Genomic DNA, 19,300 nt, shown 5'->3' with positions numbered 1-19,300 from the left:
AAAAGAATTCAAAAAACAAAAATCCCGTTATTTACCAAGGTGTTCCTAGATTGCAAGTCGTACCAAGATCTATGTGCACCTGCGGGTATTCATCCGCCACCCACACCGCAGTTACACAAAGCACAGACTGAGCGGTCAGCAAGGAACGCACAGCCTACTGCGAAAGAACAGTTTGGCATCTTGCTAGATAGTAATGTGAATTTCTTCTTAGATGTATCCCACACAGTACAACACATTAAAGAGAACAGTGAAGGGAATACTTCACTGTAAAAGCAAGGCTATGGATTTCAGATGACAGCTGGAATTTTAAAAAGCACACAAAAGAAGTATCAGGTTGTTTATAGCCAACTCTTCTCATACAAGCTTTCCATTTCTTTAACGCACAACAGATCCCCAGGACAACAGAAACTCAAACATAAAACTGTTACTTTTATCTCCATTCTCCCTCTTTGATAAGAAGGTATTTTCCCAATAGTTTTACAATTTAATTTTTTTTTGCGTAGAACAAATGACTGAGAAATAAAACGGCTCTGATTTAGGGGTCTCCTATTGAGACTATCCTTCATCCCTAAAACAAGACTTCTATAAAGATTTATTAGATTCAACATACAATCTAGGGTTGGCATCGTGACAAAGCAAGTAAAACCACATCCCTGTGATGCCAGCTTTCTATATTGGAAGCAACTCATATCCCGGCTGCTCCACTTCTTCTCCAGCTCCCTGCTAATGTACCTGGGAGGGCAGCAGAAGATGGCCCAAGGGGCTCAACCCATACCACCCAAGTGGAAGACCTGAGGAGTTCCAGGCTTCTGGTTTTGGACTGGTGCAGCCCTGGCCATTGTGGGCCTCTTGGAGAGAGAACCAGGGATGTAAAAAAAAATCTGTATTTCCTTTTAACTTTGCCTTTCAAAGTTAAAAGGACCTAAAAGTGCTTTTAAATTACATATGAAGTATTAGAAGAAAATAATCATGTTAACTGCTTCAAGTAATGCAATACTTTAGTACTACTTAGCTGAGGGACGCTTCCTATAACGTAGGAGAATCTCCATAAAATGTGCACACTTCGCATGTATAAATGTCAATGAAAACATACAGACAAGGACAGGCATTGGCCGCAGCAGCGAAGACGCCACCAGAACACTGCATCCTCCATGAGCGTGCCGGCCCAGTCTGGGTTGTTTCCAATTCCAGCTACTGCTAATGTGGACCAGTTGAAGCACCTGGCTCTGTAGTCCACACAGAGACCCGGACTCAGCTCCAGGCTCCTGGACTTGGTCTGGCCTAGCCATTGCAACCATTTGGGGAGTGAACCAGCATATAAAAAAATCTGTCTCTCCCTTTCTCCACAACCCCAGCTTCCCGACAAATATTTTTAAAAACTCATGCTGAAGGACAGGAACAGCCCAACACTGACACTCTGTGTCCCCACTCAATTGAACGGCACAGAGGGAAGAGGAGGCAGTTTCTCAACTTCAACACAGGACCCTGCGACCACAGACTCACAGGTAACAGGAGCTGAACCATTCCTATCTCATGCCTACCTAGCACCACACAAATTTTCAGACTTCCTGAATATTCCATCAATTCACCTATCACTTCTTTTCCAAACTTTTATTACCAGAAATACAGAAACCACAGTAAAAGGGCACACCAAAAAGCCCTACAGGAACATTTAACAGATCTCCAATAATTACTATAAAAATGATGTAAAGGTCCCGGAGCGATGGTCTAGTGGCCCTCGCCTTGCATGCGCCAGGATCCCACGTGGGTGCTGCCTTGTGTCCCAGCTGCTCCACTTCCCATCCAGCACCCTGCTTGTGGCCTGGGAAAGCAGTAGAGGATGGCCTAAAGCTTGGGGACCCTGTGCCCACATGGGGAGGTGGGGCACTGTGGGGGAAGGAAGCTCCTGGCTTTAAACTGGCTCAGCTCTGGGCACTGCGCCCACTTGAAGAGTAAACTGACCAGTAGACGAAGGATCTTTCTCTCTGGGTCATCTTCTCTCATCTATCTGCCTTTTCAATAAAAATAAATAAATCTGTAAAAAAAATTATATGGGCCCGGCGGCGTGGCCTATTGGCTGAAGTCCTTGCCTTGAACACACTGGGATCCCATATGGGCGCAGGTTCTAATCCCGGGAGCCCTTCTTCCAATCCAGCTCCCGGCTAGTGGCCTGGGAAAGCAGTCGAGGACGGCCTAAAGCCTTGGGACTCTGCACCCGTGTGGGAGACCCAGAAGAGCTCCTGGCTCCTGACTTTGGATCAGGGCAGCACTGGCTGTTGAGGTCACTTGGGGAGTGAATCATCAGACAGAAGATCTTTCTCTTTGTCTCTCCTCCTCTCTGTATATCTGACTTTGCAATAAAAATAAATAAATCTTAAAACACAAACAAACAAACAAAGAATTTGCACCACAAACTACTGATATTTGCACAACCTACTGCACTGCCCTCCATATTTCCTGGTTGAAAAAAATCAACTGACAAGGTCAAAACATAACTAGCATGCCACCAGTAACTGAGCTGGGATTAGAATTGTTTACTAAGCCTGTTCTGTACTCTTGGCCATGACTGTTCAAATTCCAGGCTGTGACTAACATCAAATCCGAACAAGGCAATGTCATAGGTCACCTACTATTTTCTTTTTAATGGAAGATTGCATGTAAAGTTAGCTCCTGGTTCCTGAAGTAGCTGCTAGCTTTGACACACACACACACACACACACACACACACACACACAGAGCAGCTCATGGGCAAAATGCTACTTCTCACTACAGATCATCATCAAAGATGCAATGTGTTCACAGTGCTTCTCTTCACATACAACACTGTGTACATTCAATCACGAGCAGCTACTGAAATATGCCTAAAATCTGGTTAATTGAGGTGAGTTCAAAACTCCCTTTTCTAGTACTTTTCTGCTTTCTAAAAAAAAACCCAAACTTTTTTTAAAAATAAAAATTGTAATTGCTACCATTTTTTTTTGTCTAGTTAGAAACTAGTAAGTTAAGTAACCTTCTACTAGAAATACCAAGGAATATCTAATAATTTGAGAAACTTCCACATGCCTCTCAGAAAAAATTACTGCGAATGAGTCACACTACCTTGAAATAAATATTTCTAAATTAACAAATTTGTAATCCTATTCAGAGACACCAAGAAAGTAACTAATACATTAACCTCTCCTCCCGTCCCAGCCTCCTTCCAGAAGCTCCACCCAGAACATACCTGTTCTTTCTCCTTCAGCAGTTGCTCAAAAGCAACAGCTCTGTCCTTCAGTGAGTGGCACTCGGCCTCTTTTTCTCGCAGCATCACAGAGATGTGCATGTTAGCCTCTTGTAATGCTTGATATTCATTTTCCTTCCCCCTAGCCTCTTCTACTATTTTGTCATTTTCGTCCTTCAGTTTTGAAATCTCCATTTCTAAAATTAGTATTCTCTCCTTCAGGTTTGTTACTGCCTGCCTCAAAAGTTCATTCTCATTCACTTTGTTGGTCAAATCTTCACTGGAAGAGCGCAGCTGGCTGCTTTGGTCCTTGAGGAGGAGGTCTTTCTCCTGGAGCAGGTTTTGCAGCACATCATACCTGTGCTTCAGCTGCCCGAGCTCCGAGTCGTGCTGCTCGTGTTCCTTCCTTCCCAGCTCTGCGGCGGCAGCGACCGAGTCAGACAGGTGTTGGTTATTCTCCTGCAGAGTTCTGATGCAGGTTTCTCTTTCTTTCAGGGATCTCCTTAGCTCTTCTACCTCTTGCTGAAGTGATGGGGAAGTCTCCCTGGTTCTGTCAGATTCGTTGGCTCCATGAGGCCCTGCTGCCTCGCAAGGAGGCAATGACCCAGTAAACGGCGGGGGTGAAATGCTATCAAGTTTTCCTAAGAAAAGGTCTTTGGCATTGCAGAGTTGCCCAAAATAGTGCTGCATTTGTGCCAACTCGTGCCTCAAATTTTTTAGTTTGTTTTCATTTTGTTCATAATTCTGTATCAGGTCATCATAGTTCCCTTGTAATTTATCACTACAGTCGCTGTTCACCAACATTTGAGCTTGAACCTGAAGCAGCTCTTCCTGGAGGTGGGCTGACTCGTGATGCATATTCTGGACAGTAGTCGTTACTTGCTGTTTCCACTCAAACATTTTTTTTACCTGTTGCTTTAACTTATCACGTTCCTGTAACAGCTTTTCAAACTGATCACTGTTAACACCCCCGGCCTCGTTACTGGTGCCACAGGTTTGCAGGACAGTCAATAAAGTCTCGCATTTTTGCTGTAATGCCTCTACCTCAATGTCCTTTTCTCTTATGATCCGTGATAGATTCTGAACCGTTTCTTTAAACATTTCTTGGCTGGTGTTCTCAAACCTGGAGGACATTAGTTTATTTTCATCTTGAAGTTTAATCAGGGCTGCCTCTTTGGCAGACACTATGTCCATCATTTTGTGATACTCCATTTTGAGATGGCTGTTTTCCCTCGTTTTGTCACTCAAAACAGCTAGTACCTGCTCTCTCTCCATAGCGTAGGCTTGCAGCTGCTGCTGAAGGTCAAGGACGTCCTGGGAGTAGGACGGCGAAGAGATTTTAGCATGAAGAGCTTGGATCTCCAAATCTTTTTGCTGAATAATCTGAGTTAGCTTTCCTACTTCATCCCTTGATAGTTGGTCAATCTGTTTAGTTAAAGATATATTCTTCTCATTTAGAAGCTTAATCTCCAATTCTCGCTCTTTTATTCCTTTTACTAACTCTTCTGTTTCTGCTTTAGATAAATCATGCTTTTCACTTTCATTTTCCACGCTAACATTTTGAACTTTTGCTACAGGAAAGATATCACAGTTTTTGGGTGGGATATCCTGTCCTTCCTCGGGCAGCTGGGTTTTGATCTGTTCAATTGTTTTCTGCAGGTTCTTAATTTCCTCATCTTTCTCTAAGAACAGCTGTGTATGTGTGGCATTCATCTGCTCATACTGGTACTTACACTCCTCCATCTCCTTCTTCTGCTCCTGCAGAGACTGAAGCAGCTGCCTCTTACTCTGCTTTTGATCTTCAATGATCTTTTGATGTTGTTTAATCTCTTCTTCAAGCTGTCCCTTGATAATGGTCAGTTGGGTCACCTCTGACTCTAGTTCGGCCATGCTGTCGGGGGGTCTGGGCTCGGCCCCGGGCGCAGCCCGACTCTGCTGCTCCCTGAGCCGCTCGAGCTCCTCCTGGAGATGATTATTTTCTTCTTTCATGCAGCCCAGGCTTCTATCCTTTTCCTCTATGGTCTGTTGTAAAACTTCATTCTTTTTACAAGTCTCAATATATTTGTCCAATTCCGCCTGCAGCTCTGAACTTTTTTCTTGAAGATTTTCAATGCAATTTTCCTGCTCATTTATAACATGTGTCAACTGCTCCTGCTTTTCTAAACTAGATGACAAAAGCTCTTCGGTATGTTTATGACTGGTGTCCATTTGCTTAATATTCGCTTTCAGAGCCGCTATTTCCAAGTCTTTCTCCTGATTGAGTTTCATTAAACGTTCCTGTTCCAGCTTAAGGGCAGAGGAATCCAACGCGTGTGCGCTGGACAGCTCCTCGAGGCTCTGCCTGTGCCTGCCGGCCTCCTCCGACAGCCTCTTCTCAGCGCCACGTAACTGAGCTTCTAGCTGCTCCTTTTCCCTTGTCAGGGTCTCCACAATCATGTCTTTTTCTAAAGAAACCTGATTGTTTACAGTAACAGACTCCTCCAATTCATGTTTCACCTGTTCACATGCCAAAATCAACTTCTCATTTTCTATTCTGAGATCAAAGGCAATTTTCTGTAAATTTTCATCACATTCTTGTACTTCTGAAAGTTTCTGCTTTAAGTTTCTTAGTTCAATTTCCTTTTCTTTAAGTAAATTATCGCTACAATTATTACTAATTAAATCTTGGTGAAGAACTAATTCTTTTTTAATTCTATTAAGCTCCTCCTCATTTTGTCGAATGCATTCTTTGAGCTCAACATTCTCTTTCTGGATGCCTTCATTATTCTCCTGTGCTTTATTTAGTTGATCAACTAAATCTTGCACTTTATCTTCGAGCTCCTGCTTGGTTAAATGCAAAGCACACAGTCCCTTCTCATTCTGAATTAAGTTTTTTCTCTCCTCCTCCAACTCTTCAGAGATGTTTTCCTTGTCAAGCTCAAGCTGGTGAACTCTCTTTTTTTCATGATCCAGATCTTCTTTCAGTTTACTGATGATGACCTCGCCTTCATTTTGTTGTTTTGACAGCTGATCTTTCATTAAAATTATATGCTGAAAGAAAAAATAATTTGCTTGATAGCTTTACAATACCTTTTCATTTTAATATTTAACTTGTAGATTTCACACACAATACAATCCTCAGAAATGTCAAACCCTTCTTAAAAACAACTTCTTTTCTATTTCAATATCTTCTACAAAATTATCTTACAATATCTTTCAGCAAGTCCTTCTTTTCAGCCCAGAGAAGAGGTTGGCATTGTGGCGTAGCAGTCAAGTCTGTGATGTGATATCCTATGTGGACACCAGTTCACACCTCAGCTGCTCCGTTTCTGACCGAGCTCCCTGCTCATGACCTAGGAAAGCAGCAGCAGACGGCCCGAGTGTATGGGCCCCTGCCACTCTGTGAGACCCTCTGATGAAGCTCCTGGACTTGGCATCACCCAGCACAACCGACTGTTGTGGCCGTATAGTCAGTGAATCCACGGATGAAAGCTCTCTGTAACTCTGAAATAATAAATCTTAAAAAAACAAGCCAACCAACAAACACCACCACATACACACAATGGTAAACTGTAAGTTATAAGTATTCTCAACTCTGAAACACTAGAGCAGGAGTTAAAAGCATGGGTCAAACCAGGCCCACTGCTTGTTTCATAAATGAGACTTGACTGAAACAGGGCTAGCCACATTGATTTGTTTGCAGATCGCAACAGCAGGATTGCTGAGAGACGCAGCCGAGAGGATGCTGCAGCTTGGAGAGAGAAAATGTTTGCCACCTTACACTGCACAAAAAATTAGCTACAGCATCAATGAACTAAAATATTTCACCACAAAATTAAACTGCACCCATTAGTTTTGCAGGTAAATCCAAAACAGAATGTGCCAACTCACTGTATCGTATCTTACCTTTGTAGCTTCTTGATTCTGCTTGTCCAATTCTTCCAACTCAGCCATCAGTATTTCCTTTTCACCAATACTCTGATTGAGTTCCCGTTCTTTTGCCTCCAAGTTAAGTTTTAGATTATGTAACTCTGAATTCAAATTTCTCCCATCTATACTTTTAATGTCTTCATATTCACTGCTTAATTTTGCAAGTGATTTCTGAAGAGACATCAAAAGATTACAATGCACATGCAAACACACACACAACTAGAGAATCTGATTTTTAAAGATGTATTTATTTTAAAGACAGAATTATGCTGGGGGGAGGAAAGAGAGAGAGGCTCTTCTATTTGCTGGTTAGCTCCCCAAATGGCTATAACAGTAGGAGCGAGGCCAATCCGAAGCCAACAGCCAGGTCTCCCACATGGGTGCGGAGCCCAGGCACCTGGGTCATCCTCTATTGCTTTCCCAATCTATTAGCAAAAGCTGGACTGGAGGTAAGCTTCAACCAGTATCCATATGGGATGTTGGTGCAGCAGGCACGGCTTAGCCTGCCAAGCCATGAGCCATGGTGCTAGCTCCTGAGGAATCTCTTTTTTTTATTATTATTATTATTATTATTATTATTGTTATTGGAAAGCCGGATATACAGAGAGGAGGAGAGAGAGGAAGATCTTCCATCCGATCATTCACTCCTCAAGTGAGCCGCAACGGCCGGTGCTGCGCCGATCCGAAGCTGGGAACCAGGAACCTCTTCCGGGTCTCCCACGCGGGTGCAGGGTCCGAAGCCTTGGGCCGTCCTCTATACTTTCCCAGGCCACAAGCAGGGAGCTGGATGGGAAGTGGAGCTTCCGGGATTAGAACCGGCGCCCATATGGGATCCTGGGGCGTTCAAGGCAAGGACTTTAGCCGCTAGGCCACGCCGCCGGGCCCTGAGGAATCTCTTTTAAATAGTCTATACCAGAAACATTATTCAACAATATCTCAATAATGACATGTAAAGATTCCACAAATCATATGCCTCATTTATGTGCTAGTTAATTCACAGCTTCAAGAAAAACATCTTTGTAACTATAAATAAGATGCAACAACTGGAGCAGACGCCTAGAGTAGTAGTTAAGATGCCACTTACAGCACCTGTACCCAGGGGCCAGCTCTGTGGTGGAGTGTGTTTAGCTACTGTCTACAAGGCCAGGATCCCAGAGAGGCAGCAGTTCTAGTCCTGGCTGTTCCATTTGTAATCCAACTTTCTGCTAATGGTCTGGGAAATGGAGCGGAAGATGGCTTGTGTGTCTGGGCCCTTTCTACTCATGTAAGAGGCCTGCAAAAAGCTCTTGGCTCCAGCCTAACCCAGTCCTAGCCACTGCAGCCTTCTGGGGAGTGGATGGAAGATCTCTCTGTCTCTCTGTGTAACTCCTTCAGATGAATAAATAAGTCTTGTTTTAAAAGAAAAAAATTGGGGCCTGGTATGGTAGCCTACTGGCTAAAGTCCTTGCTTACACACACCAGGCTCCCACATGGGCACTGGTTCCAATCCCAGCGGCCCTGCTTCCCACCCATCTCCCTGCTCCTGGCCTGGGAAGGCAGTAGAGGAAGGCAGTAGAGGACGCCCAAGGCCTTGAAACCCTGTGCCTGCGTGGGAGACCTGGAAGAGGCTCTGGGCTCCTGGCTTCAGATCGGCGCAGCTCCGGCTGTTGTGGCCACTTGTGGAGTGAATCAACCTTTGAAAGATCTTCCTCTCTGTCCCTCCTCCTCTCTCTGACTTTCCAATAAAAGTTCAAAAAAAAAAAATTTGCATCCAACACTAGAATATCTAGGTTCTGATCTGCTCCCAATCCCAGTTTTCTGCTAGTGCACACCCTGGTTGGAGTTTCAGACTCCCGATTGCCCCCGGCCCAGCCCTATTACAGCTATATGGGAAGTAAGCCAGAACATGGGAGATACCCCTCCTTTTCCCCATATCCCCTCCTTCCCTCCCTCTCTCTTACTTCCATGTCTCTGCCTTTCCAATAAACTAATTTAAAATTAATTTTAAGAATGTATCCACTCTAAATTTATCTTCTGGTTCAACTTCTTTCGAGAAGACCTTTCCCAATTGGCAGACTTTTCTATCCTACTCTTAGAGTATGATACAGAGAGAGGGAGAGAGATCTCCCATCAACTGATTCACTGCCCCAAATGACTGCAGTGGTTGGGGCTGGGCCAGGCTGAAGCTAGGAGCCAGAAATTCATCTGTGTCTCCCATAGGTGTACAGGGGCCCAACAAGTACTTGGGCCATCTTCTGCTGCCTTCCCAGGCACATTAGCAGGGAGCTGGATCAGAAGTGGAGCACCTGAAATTCGAACCAGAGACCATTTGGGATGCTGGGGTGGCAGGCGGCAACTTAATTTGCTATGCCACAATGCCGGCCCCATGATTCTGTTGCAATGTTTACCATATATAACTGTAAAACCTTTTTCGACATATTTAAAAATCCAATCAAATTTTGGGAATCTACTTCAAAGTAAAGAAGGATTTCAGATTCTTTCAAAGAGCCTAAACATCTTTTATAAGAGACTAATAAGCACTGTATCATGTAACATTTGTATCACAATCCCACTTCCTTCCAGTTCAAAAGTTCATTCTCAACTATAACTTAGAGACGCTCATGTCTTTCTAAAGTTATCTGCTCATTCAGGACACCACATGCATTTTTTCTGGTGAATCGTAAAGAGCACACAGTCTTATATGTACTTCTGGCGTTTTAAAATCAATGCGCAGATTCATGGAGACAAATTTCAAGGAGCTTCAATGAATCATCTAACTGCTAACAACATCCTAAAAATCTTGCCACTTCTACTAGACACATGCAAAGAGGTCTAAAAACTACCAAACACACGCAACGGAGGGAGATAGAGAGCATACGATAATGGGGCAGAGAAACAACCGAGGAAGGTGTGTAACACCTGGCAGACAGTAGCGGCACCCAGCAGGGAGCAGGAGTGGTGTCAGAAGGCCAGGGTGAGGGACAACTCCTCCCCTTGAGCTAAGAGTGCTCCCTTTGAGAAGCACTGTGTGTCAACTAATGCGGAAAGAAGCTGAAAACACAGCGAAGGTACACAGGTCAGTACATATGGTCAGTTTATATCTAGCTCTATAAACAGATACACATCCATTTATATATAGCCCATACATGGTCTAGAAAGATGTATCAGAGATTGGTAAGAGACCAACTTTGGGCAAAAGGTCCAGGACTAGAGACGCGAAGGATTCTCCACCTGTGCTATCTCGTTTGTCAGCAAGCATTATGAAATACACGGGCTTTAAATCACGCTGAAATACTGGACCTTAATAATAAAAGCTTACAAGTGTCCTACCTTTAAGTACCTGTCTTAAATAAGGAAGCAGCCTCAAGTGGTAGCAAACATAAAAACACCTCTTCCCGTGCCCAACAATGCATTAAACATTATTGCCATTATTGCTGCCAATAGACATAAAAAGACCAAAGTCCCTGCTTAACTGCTGGCCACTGAAGAATCCCTAGCCACCACAAGGAACACACGAAGCAGCATGGCAGCAGTACACCCCCAACACCTCCAGACCCACCTGCTTGCTGCCGCTGACTGCACTGTGCTGGGAACCCAAAGGCCTTACCTATCTTCGCTGCCCATAGGTGTGTGCATACCAGCTTATCTCTACATGTCAGCTCTGGGCAGCCTCGAGTTGTGTGAACCCTGCCCAGGTACTACAGCCTGGCCTGCCAAGTGTCAGTGAGATCACCTTTATCCTTAGGACTCTCAACCACCAGGTATTCCCCTGGGCAGCACAGGCCCTCAGAACTGCAACACACACATCTCTCTAGCTCTGTCCCCATTGTCACAGCACCCACCTTCTCCTGACACAATAATGACTTCTCTTTTTCTAAAACTTGTGCTTCCATTTCCTGAGACTGCTATCCTACAGAAATATTACAGCAGCGTCTTCAGACAAGAAATTTCCAGTTTACATAAAAGCACACAAGCCATATTTCTTCAGTGACATATAAAAATTATAAAAATGCAACAACAGTGGCCCATCTAAAGTTAGTCACTCATTTTAGACATTCAATGTAGAAATTAATTTGAAAAAATATATATACAAAATCACTTCTAATTATTAGATTGGGAAACAAGTCCTTGAATTTTTTTAAGGAAAATCAAAATATATTTCTCTGCTTCTATCATCTATACATGTAACATATGTTGAGTCATCTTCCAAGAGTCAGGCATACCTGCATTCTTCAGCTACAACACTTTACAATTATGCTAATTGGTCAAACAAAAGGTTTCTGGCTCTACAGTGAGTATCACAGGACAGGTAGTTAGCATCCCTTGTGATGCCGTCATCCCACATGGAGGGCTGGTCTTAGCCCTGGCTAGTTCACTTATGATTCAGCTTCCTGCCAGTGAGCCTAGGAAGGCAGTGCAGAACGTACTTGAGATCCTGCCACCCACGCTGGGGATCCGGATGCAGTTTCTGGCTCCTGCTTTCATATTGGCCCAGACCTAGCTAGTGCAGCCGTTTGGGGAGTGAGCCAGTGAGTGAAAGATTCTCTCTAGGTCTCTTTCTCTTTCAAATAAATAAATACTTTAGATGCTTGTTTCTGTTATTAATTAGCAAACATAAAATTATTGAGACCAATCTTACAGTAAATTCACGTGAATTTGCAAAAAAAAAAAAAAAAAGTATAATTAGCAAATATACATTTCTTAGTAAAACAATGCCAAAAGCTTTTTCCCTTATTAGTTTACCTGGTTGAGCCTGGTGTTTTCTTTTTCAGCATCTGTAAAAATAACAAATGAATTTGACATTATTTATACAGAATAATTATCTACTAAAAAGTCAACTCAATAAGACAAAATATATTTATAAACAATTAATAAGCAGAACAGTTCAGAACATAATGTTTTGCTTATATTTTAATTTTGCCTAAATCAAAAAATCATAATACAAATGTCAATAAGAGGGCCCTGACATGGTAGCCTAATGGCTAAAGTCCTCTCGCCTTCCATGCCCCAGGATCCCATTTGGGTACCAATTTGTATCCTGGCCTCTCCACTTCCCATCCAGCTCCCTGCTTGTGACCTGAGAAAGCAGTCAAGGGTGGCCCAAGGTCATGGGACCTCTGCATCTGTGTGGGAGACCTGGAAGAAGCTCCTGGCTCCTGGCTTCAGATCAGCTCAGCTCTGGTCATTGTGGTGACTTGGGGAGTGAGATAGTGGATGAAAGAGCTATCTCTCCTTCTCTCTAAAATTATCACTTTCCAATAAAAATAAAGAAATCTTTAAAAAAAAAAAAAAGAAACCATTACAACTGTACATTGGATGAGTCATAAAGTTATTTCCTTGATCAAAACACTAACAACCCTTCAAACTGAGTTGCTTAGTTTGGGCAGCAGGAAATAGCAAAAGGTCTGAGGTAGTTGAAAATAAAAACCAAAAAGAAAAACATGCATTTATAGCCAAACAATACTCGTGCAATGATCTTTGAAGCGTCCATTGATAAAATGACCATCATCTGGTCTTACCGCAAGATCCATAAACACAAGAGGATCTGGAAGAGGACCACAAAGAAACCCCTAAGTCCAGCTGGAGTCACTCATTTAACATAAGTTCAGCAAATACTGACCATACAGGCTAGGTGCTAGACTATAAGATGGAAGATGCAGCCTTTCTTCCTAAAGAGCTGATAGTTCAGGGTTAAAGAAGTAAATTCACGGCTATGGCCCAATGTGATGCACCCAATACAAGGTGGCAAGAGGCAAAATGGTGAATCCCTAACCCAGGGAAGCAAGACAGCCAGGAGGTGGCAGTGCTGGGTAGCTCCCAGGGAGGTCATCTCTACATTAGAGACCACAAGAGAGGTCTCCAACAAGTTCATTAAAAAGTGAATTATAGGAACTGGTGCAATGGCTCAACTGGCTCATCCTCCACTTGTAAACATTAGCATCCCATATGGGCACCGGTTTGTGTCTTGGCTGCTCCAATTCTGACCCAGGTGCCTGCCTGTGACACGGAAAACCACCAGAGGGTGTCCCAAAATATTGGAATTCTGCGTCTATGTGGGAGACATGGAAAAGGTTCATGGCTCCTGGCTTTGTGACTTTGTACGGGCTCAGCTCTGGCCATTGTAGGCATTTGGGGCAAGAACCAGCAGATCATTCTCTGTGTGAATCTGCCTTTTAAATAAAAAGCGTTGTGTCTCAGCACGTTAAGCTAATGCCTACAACACCAGCATCCCATATAGCTACTAGGTCAAATCCCAGCTGCTCTACTTCCAATCCAGCTCTCTGCTAATGTGCCTGGAAGTTGAAGCAGAAACAGCTGAAGCTGGCCCAAGTGTGTGTGTGTGGGGAGGGGGGCTCTACTCACAGGGGAGACCCAGAGGGATTTCCAGGCTCCTGGCTTCAGCCGGGACCAGTTCAGGCCACTGCAACCATCAGCCGAGTCCACAGATGGAAGATCTGTGCCTGTCTCTCCCTCTCTCTGACTCTGACGTACAAATACTTTTCTTTTTCCAAATTTTATTTATTTGTATTTGAAAGGCAGATTTACAGGGAGAGGTAGAGACAGAAAGATTTTTCATCTATTGATTCACTCCCCAAATAGCCGGAGTGGCTAGATCTGAGCCGATCTGAAGCCAGAAGCCAGCAGCCAGGAACTTCTTCCAGGTTTCCCATGCGCGTGGAGGGGTCCAAAAAGCTGGGCTGTCCTCTGCTTTTTTCCCAGGACATAAGCAAGGAGTTGGAATGGAAGAGGAACAGCCAGGATACAAATCAGTGACCACATGGGATGTCAATGCTTGCAAGTAGGTTAGCCTGTTGAATCATGACACCTTAAGTGATCTCAAAAAAAAAAAAAAAGTGCCTAACTAAATTGTAAGGGGGGAGGTAGGTGTGGATTTAAGATTTTATTTTGTATCAAAATTAACCTTTCATTTTCCATGAACTATATGAACGATTCTTGCATTCTAAGACACTAAGTTTTGGCTAAAAGAAATGTACAAACAGGACCTGGTGAGATTAGTGGCTAAAGTCCTCACCTTGCATGTGCCAGAATCCCATATGGGTGCTGGTTCTAATCCTGGCAGCCCAGCTTCCCATATAGCTCCCTGCTTGTGCGAAAGCAGCAGAGGGTGGCCCAAAGCCTTGGACTCTGTATGCCCATGGGAGACTCAAAAACTCCTGGCTCCTGGCTTCAAATTAGCTCAGCTCTGGCCTAGCTGTGGCCATTGCGGCCATTTGGGGAGTGAACCAGTGGACACAAGATCGTTGCCTCTGTATCTCCTTCTCTCTGTGTATCTGCCTTTCCAATTAATAAAATAAATCTTAAAAAAGCAAAGGCAACAGAGCTAAGAGACAATAGGGCTGACTCACGGTCAGAAATCGCTAGTTTAAAATGGAAAGAATGACTAAAGGTGACACTGGTAGACAGGGACCGGACCGTGATGGACAGTCTATGTGTGACGTGGACGTTCAGACTTCGTTCTGAAGTTCACAGGGAACCACAGGCACAAAAAGCAGGGGAGTAACCTGCTCTGCACTTCCGAATAGCTTTTCCTGGTTGTAGCACAGGGTTAAAAAAGAGATTGAAGGAATCATTAAGACCACAAGATTAAAATAGTTAACATTTTTTTTTAACAATATGGGCACTGTCCTACAGAGAAACTTACAGCTAAAATCTCATACAATCCTCAATACTGAAGTATAGACAGATACTGTTATCTACACCCTACCCTCCCACCTACCCACACACAAACGCATGCACAGAACCCAACCAAGGCAGAGAGCTGCTTGCTAAGTGGCTGAAGGTCGGTCAGTCAGGGACGGCGCTGGATTCCAACCCAGCTATGTCCGCCTCTGCCCCAGGATGAGCCTGTCCACAGTTAGCACGGGCAGAGAACACATACGACCTGCTGAAGGAATGTTGTGTCAACGGACAAAAGGAAGCAGGGCTGGAAGCAGGCTGGCCTTTTACAATAAACTCTGACGGATCACCCCAAAGCACAAACATGTTTTTTTAAAACAGCAGATTTACTTCCACTGAAGTCAAACCCAAGGGACCAGAGCCCCACTGCCTGCCTTTCTTCTGCCACCATGGCAACTCATGGGGCTGACAACACTCTAGGGGACCCTGTGACATCATCAAGCTCCTCTGGTTCAAAACCCTGAAACATCCCTGAACCAGACACACTAAGGAAACAGAAACTGCAGATTTGTGAGTAATAACGGGTATCTGTGACACTGGCAAATGCTAGCTGTCACTAAGGTGGGGGAGAAAGAGCAAAGGAGGACACGCTGGCTGGACTTTGAACCTGACTTTGGTTACAAAGCCCATGTGACGAAGGATGAGTTGGTCATCCATATCAGGAGCTCAGGACAAACAACTGGGTGAGTTAACGTGGGGAGTTAGAAGACGCCAGCAGCAGGAATGAATGTGTTCAGTTATGATGGGAGAGTTTACGCTGTAAGGAGAGGACAAAGGACAACATAAAAACATGTCTTTCCAGCTGAAGAGCTCCCATTGTGCTCTCCTGGCCTTCTGCCTTCGATATTTAACTTTGTCACCACAAGACTTTGGTGGAGTAACTAGACGTCATCCACAACACAGACAACGGGCTAAGATCTGAGAGTGGATCATGCAGGCCCTGGCTTCAACACAGGAGAGCATTTCTCACGTAGCAGTGTTTGAAGAAGGCAACTGCATTCCCTATTTAAGGGACTCACAGAAGGGTTCGATTCTGAACAGATAAGAGAAATAACCCTAGACACCCTGCTCACTCCTCCCCCAGTCCCAGGAATGCCAAGATCTACACACATTTCCCAGAAACCTACATGGTCTTGCAAATCAATGAGTTCCATGTAATACTTAAAGGACAAAGAAGGGAAGTTGAAAGGCACCTAGGGAATACTTGAGCCCTTTTAGTAGAAAGGCACTATTTCTAATCTATGAACCAAAGCACTAACTCCATGCCAAACAACCGTATTCAAACACAGAGTCATGTTCGTCACCACTTCCACGAAGTGGTCAGTGCTTCAGTGTCGGTCTCTAAAACACCTGGGATGCAGAGAAAGGCCAAGTGGAAGCAAGAGCCAAGCGCTTTATACCAGCCAGGGCCTGCCGGAGCCTGAGCACTTCCTCCGTCACTGCACTCGGCACGGTTTCCCCGCCCGCCGCAAGCTCCACGGGTCTCTCAGCATACGACGCCAGCCTCTCAAACTCCACTCGCAAGGTCTTATAGTCTTCCAAGATTTGTCGCTTTTCTACATTCAGCTGTTCGTGTTCTCTCTTCAAAATATCCCTGTCATTTTCAGCGGAAGTTAATCTTTGAGTTATGTCTTTTATTTCACCCTCCAGTTCATTGATTTTTTGGGAGGATTCAGCTTTTTCTGTTTGTAATACTTCAATGGACTTTTGCATCTCGGAGACTTTAGCGTGGTCAGCTCCTGAACCACCTGCAACACAGACACAAGGGCAAACACCGTAACCTCAGCAGCTCGCTAGTACCACTGAGACACCCATGAGAGCTGGCAACCTGGAGAGCTGGGAAAGACAAGGTGAGATAGGAAAAAAATCATTTTTAAATAAAGAAAAAGGGGAATGGGAGACCCGGAAGAGGTTCCAGGTTCCCGGCTTTGGATCGGCGCACACCGGCCTGTTGCGGCTCACGTGAGGAGTGAATCATCGGACGGAAGTTCTTCCTCTCTGTCTCTCCTCCTCTGTGTATACCTGGCTGTAATAAAATAAATATATCTTTAAAAAAAAAAAAGAAAGAAAGAAAAAGGGGAAAAGATTTGAATCAGCACCGAAAAGCCAATGGATCTGAATTCAAAAGTGAAAATATTGCCAATCCTTTATTACCAAAATACCACCACCAAACAGGGCAAAGAAATCTATAAATTCTAAGTTTTTACCACAAAGGCAAAGGACTTTTTCATTTTTATAGAGGCTTAAAAACAGTGGTTCTGGGGCCACTGCAGTGGCTCAACAGGCTGCTACTCTGCCTGCAAGCGCTGGCATCCCATATGGGTGCCAGGTCACGTCCTGGCTATTCCATTTCTGATCCAGCTCCCTGCTTCTGACCTGGGAAAGCAGTAGATAACAGCCCAAAGCCTTGGACCCTGCACCCACGTAGGAGACCTGAAAGAAGCTCCTGGCTCCTGGCTTCAGGTCAGCTCAGCTCTAACCTCTGTGATCACTTGGGGAGTGAACCAGCAGATGGAAGAAAACCCTTCACCCATCTCTCTTTGTCTCTCTGTAAAAATCTGCCCTTCTAAGAAAAACAATAAGTAAAAATATTTTATAAATATAAAGGAAAGAAATAGTGGTGCCACTGCAAACCTCTGGCAGACAAGCAGAATTCATCATTTCCCCATTCTTTAGAACTCAGTTCAAGTTCACAGCATCGTCCAGGTCGGCAGATCACCAAGGTTATCATCTAATAACACCATGAAATAAGTTAACAAAACTAATAACCTTGCTCCAATAGTTGCTCAAGCTCCTCAATGCGTTCCTCACGGCCACGGATTTCCTCTCGATGTCGACGAGTTACCTCAGCCAGTTTCACCTGATACGTGTCTTGCAATACCGCCATTTCATGTTGGTAGTTATCAATTTCCTGACTTTGATTTTGTTTAAGTTCCTTAAAAATTGAAAAACAAGGTTTTAATATGCTGATGATTAACGAATTTACCTAACTCACTGTGGTCTAAGTCTTAATTCTCTGAACATATTAAGACAGCCCCCAAATGAGAACAATCCTGACAGATTCCAGCTTTCCCTTTCTTAGCACTTAGAAACAGTTGTTTTAGCCAGGGAATATCAGCAGGGAATAGTGAAACAAAGAAGGAGTGTAGGCATCACTTCCTTGGCACCTGTGACCATGAACAGCTCCTTTCCTAAGCAAAGAATGAACCCAGCAGCTGCCCCAGGGCTGGTCTGAACTTTCCCAGCACCCCACACTCTCACTGAGCTTTCTTCCCATCAACCTGATGGAACTGCCAGTCTGGAAACCAACATTCTTGCCATCCCTGTCAACACCATCAGTGTGGTGTACTTCCCGGCAACTTTATCTGGAGGAGAGTCCCTAACAGGCGACTAGTTGGACCAAAACCCATATCCTCAAGTTTTGCCCCTGGGGCCAGCGTTGTGGTGCAGGACTCATTGATTTGCAAGCTGCCTATGACAACGCCTCCTGTAAGAGTATGGCTTCTTGTCCTGGCTGCTCTGCACTGTATCCAGCCCCCTACGAATGCACCTGTGACCGCAGCAGAAGACGGCCCAAGTACTTGGGCCTGCACACCCAGGTGGGAGACCTGATGAGGCTCCTGGTTTCTAGTTTTGGTCTGACCCAGCTCTAGCAATTGCAGCCATCTGGGGAACGAACAGCAGACAAAAGATCAGGGTGGTGGGGCTGTGTGTGTGTGCTATACGTTTCTCCCTTTCTGTCTCTGTATTTAAAAAAATCTCTAAAAAGAATCTAGAATCCTGCTGCTGTTCTTGCTCCCGTCCTTCAGAGGCGAGAATGTGCAACTTTAATTCTCTGGCAGGACCACCCAGGACTTTCTGGTAAAACCCTCTTTTGTTTTACTAAGCCAGAGAGGATTTTGTGGTTTATAACCAAAAATCCTCGTCTATAAATTAGCCTCGCTTTCCTGAAAGGACATGTGGGTGCAGGGTCCCAAGGCTTTGAGCCACACTCGACTGCTTTCCCAGGCCACAAGCAGGAAGCTGGAAGGGAAGCAGAGCAGCTAGGACACGAACTGGTGCCCATTTGATATCCCAGTGTGTGAAAGGCGAGGTTTTAGCCACTGAATTATCACAGTGGGCCCACATTTAAATCTCAAAACAATCCTGTATGACACTACCTTACTGATAATAAAACAGAGGCTGGAGAGGGCTTAACTAACCTGCACAAGGCAGCCCAGAAGGAAAGTAGTGTAGCCAGGATTCAAACCCACATCTGACTCTGGAACAAGCCTATACTTGGATTGTAACAATGGAAAAGTCAAAAAATTCTAAATCTGACAATATTTGACATACTAAAAACTCAGTGTTGTTATTATGTGCAATTAAAACTTGAAAAAAATTTTATTTAGCACTTTAGCCATCACCTGTGGCTTCCCAGGGTGTGTATTGCTAAGCAGCAGCTTGAACTGGGGGGCAGAGCTAGGCTTTGAACCCAGGCACTCCAATACAGAT

The 19,300-nt window shown here is 44.3% G+C and overlaps 1 protein-coding gene across 1 annotated transcript in view; it reads right to left on the bottom strand.

Annotated features, from left to right (window-relative positions):
* The window catches only part of TRIP11 (thyroid hormone receptor interactor 11), a 55,492-nt gene that overhangs the window by 24,475 nt on the left and 11,717 nt on the right, over positions 1-19,300 (bottom strand). Inside the window, exons 6-10 of the mRNA XM_058655193.1 lie at positions 17,576-17,741; positions 16,207-16,554; positions 11,852-11,883; positions 7,106-7,300; positions 3,224-6,250 (exon numbers count right to left, since the gene is read on the bottom strand). Of these exons, the coding sequence (XP_058511176.1) occupies positions 3,224-6,250; positions 7,106-7,300; positions 11,852-11,883; positions 16,207-16,554; positions 17,576-17,741 (3,768 nt within the window). The remainder of the gene's footprint in view (positions 1-3,223; positions 6,251-7,105; positions 7,301-11,851; positions 11,884-16,206; positions 16,555-17,575; positions 17,742-19,300) is intronic.

The sequence above is a fragment of the Ochotona princeps genome, chromosome 26 (genome assembly GCF_030435755.1).
Source record: "Ochotona princeps isolate mOchPri1 chromosome 26, mOchPri1.hap1, whole genome shotgun sequence".
NCBI classification, from domain to species: domain Eukaryota; kingdom Metazoa; phylum Chordata; class Mammalia; order Lagomorpha; family Ochotonidae; genus Ochotona; species Ochotona princeps.
Note: the sequence above shows the minus strand (reverse complement) of the source record. Positions and strands in the feature narration are given on the sequence as shown.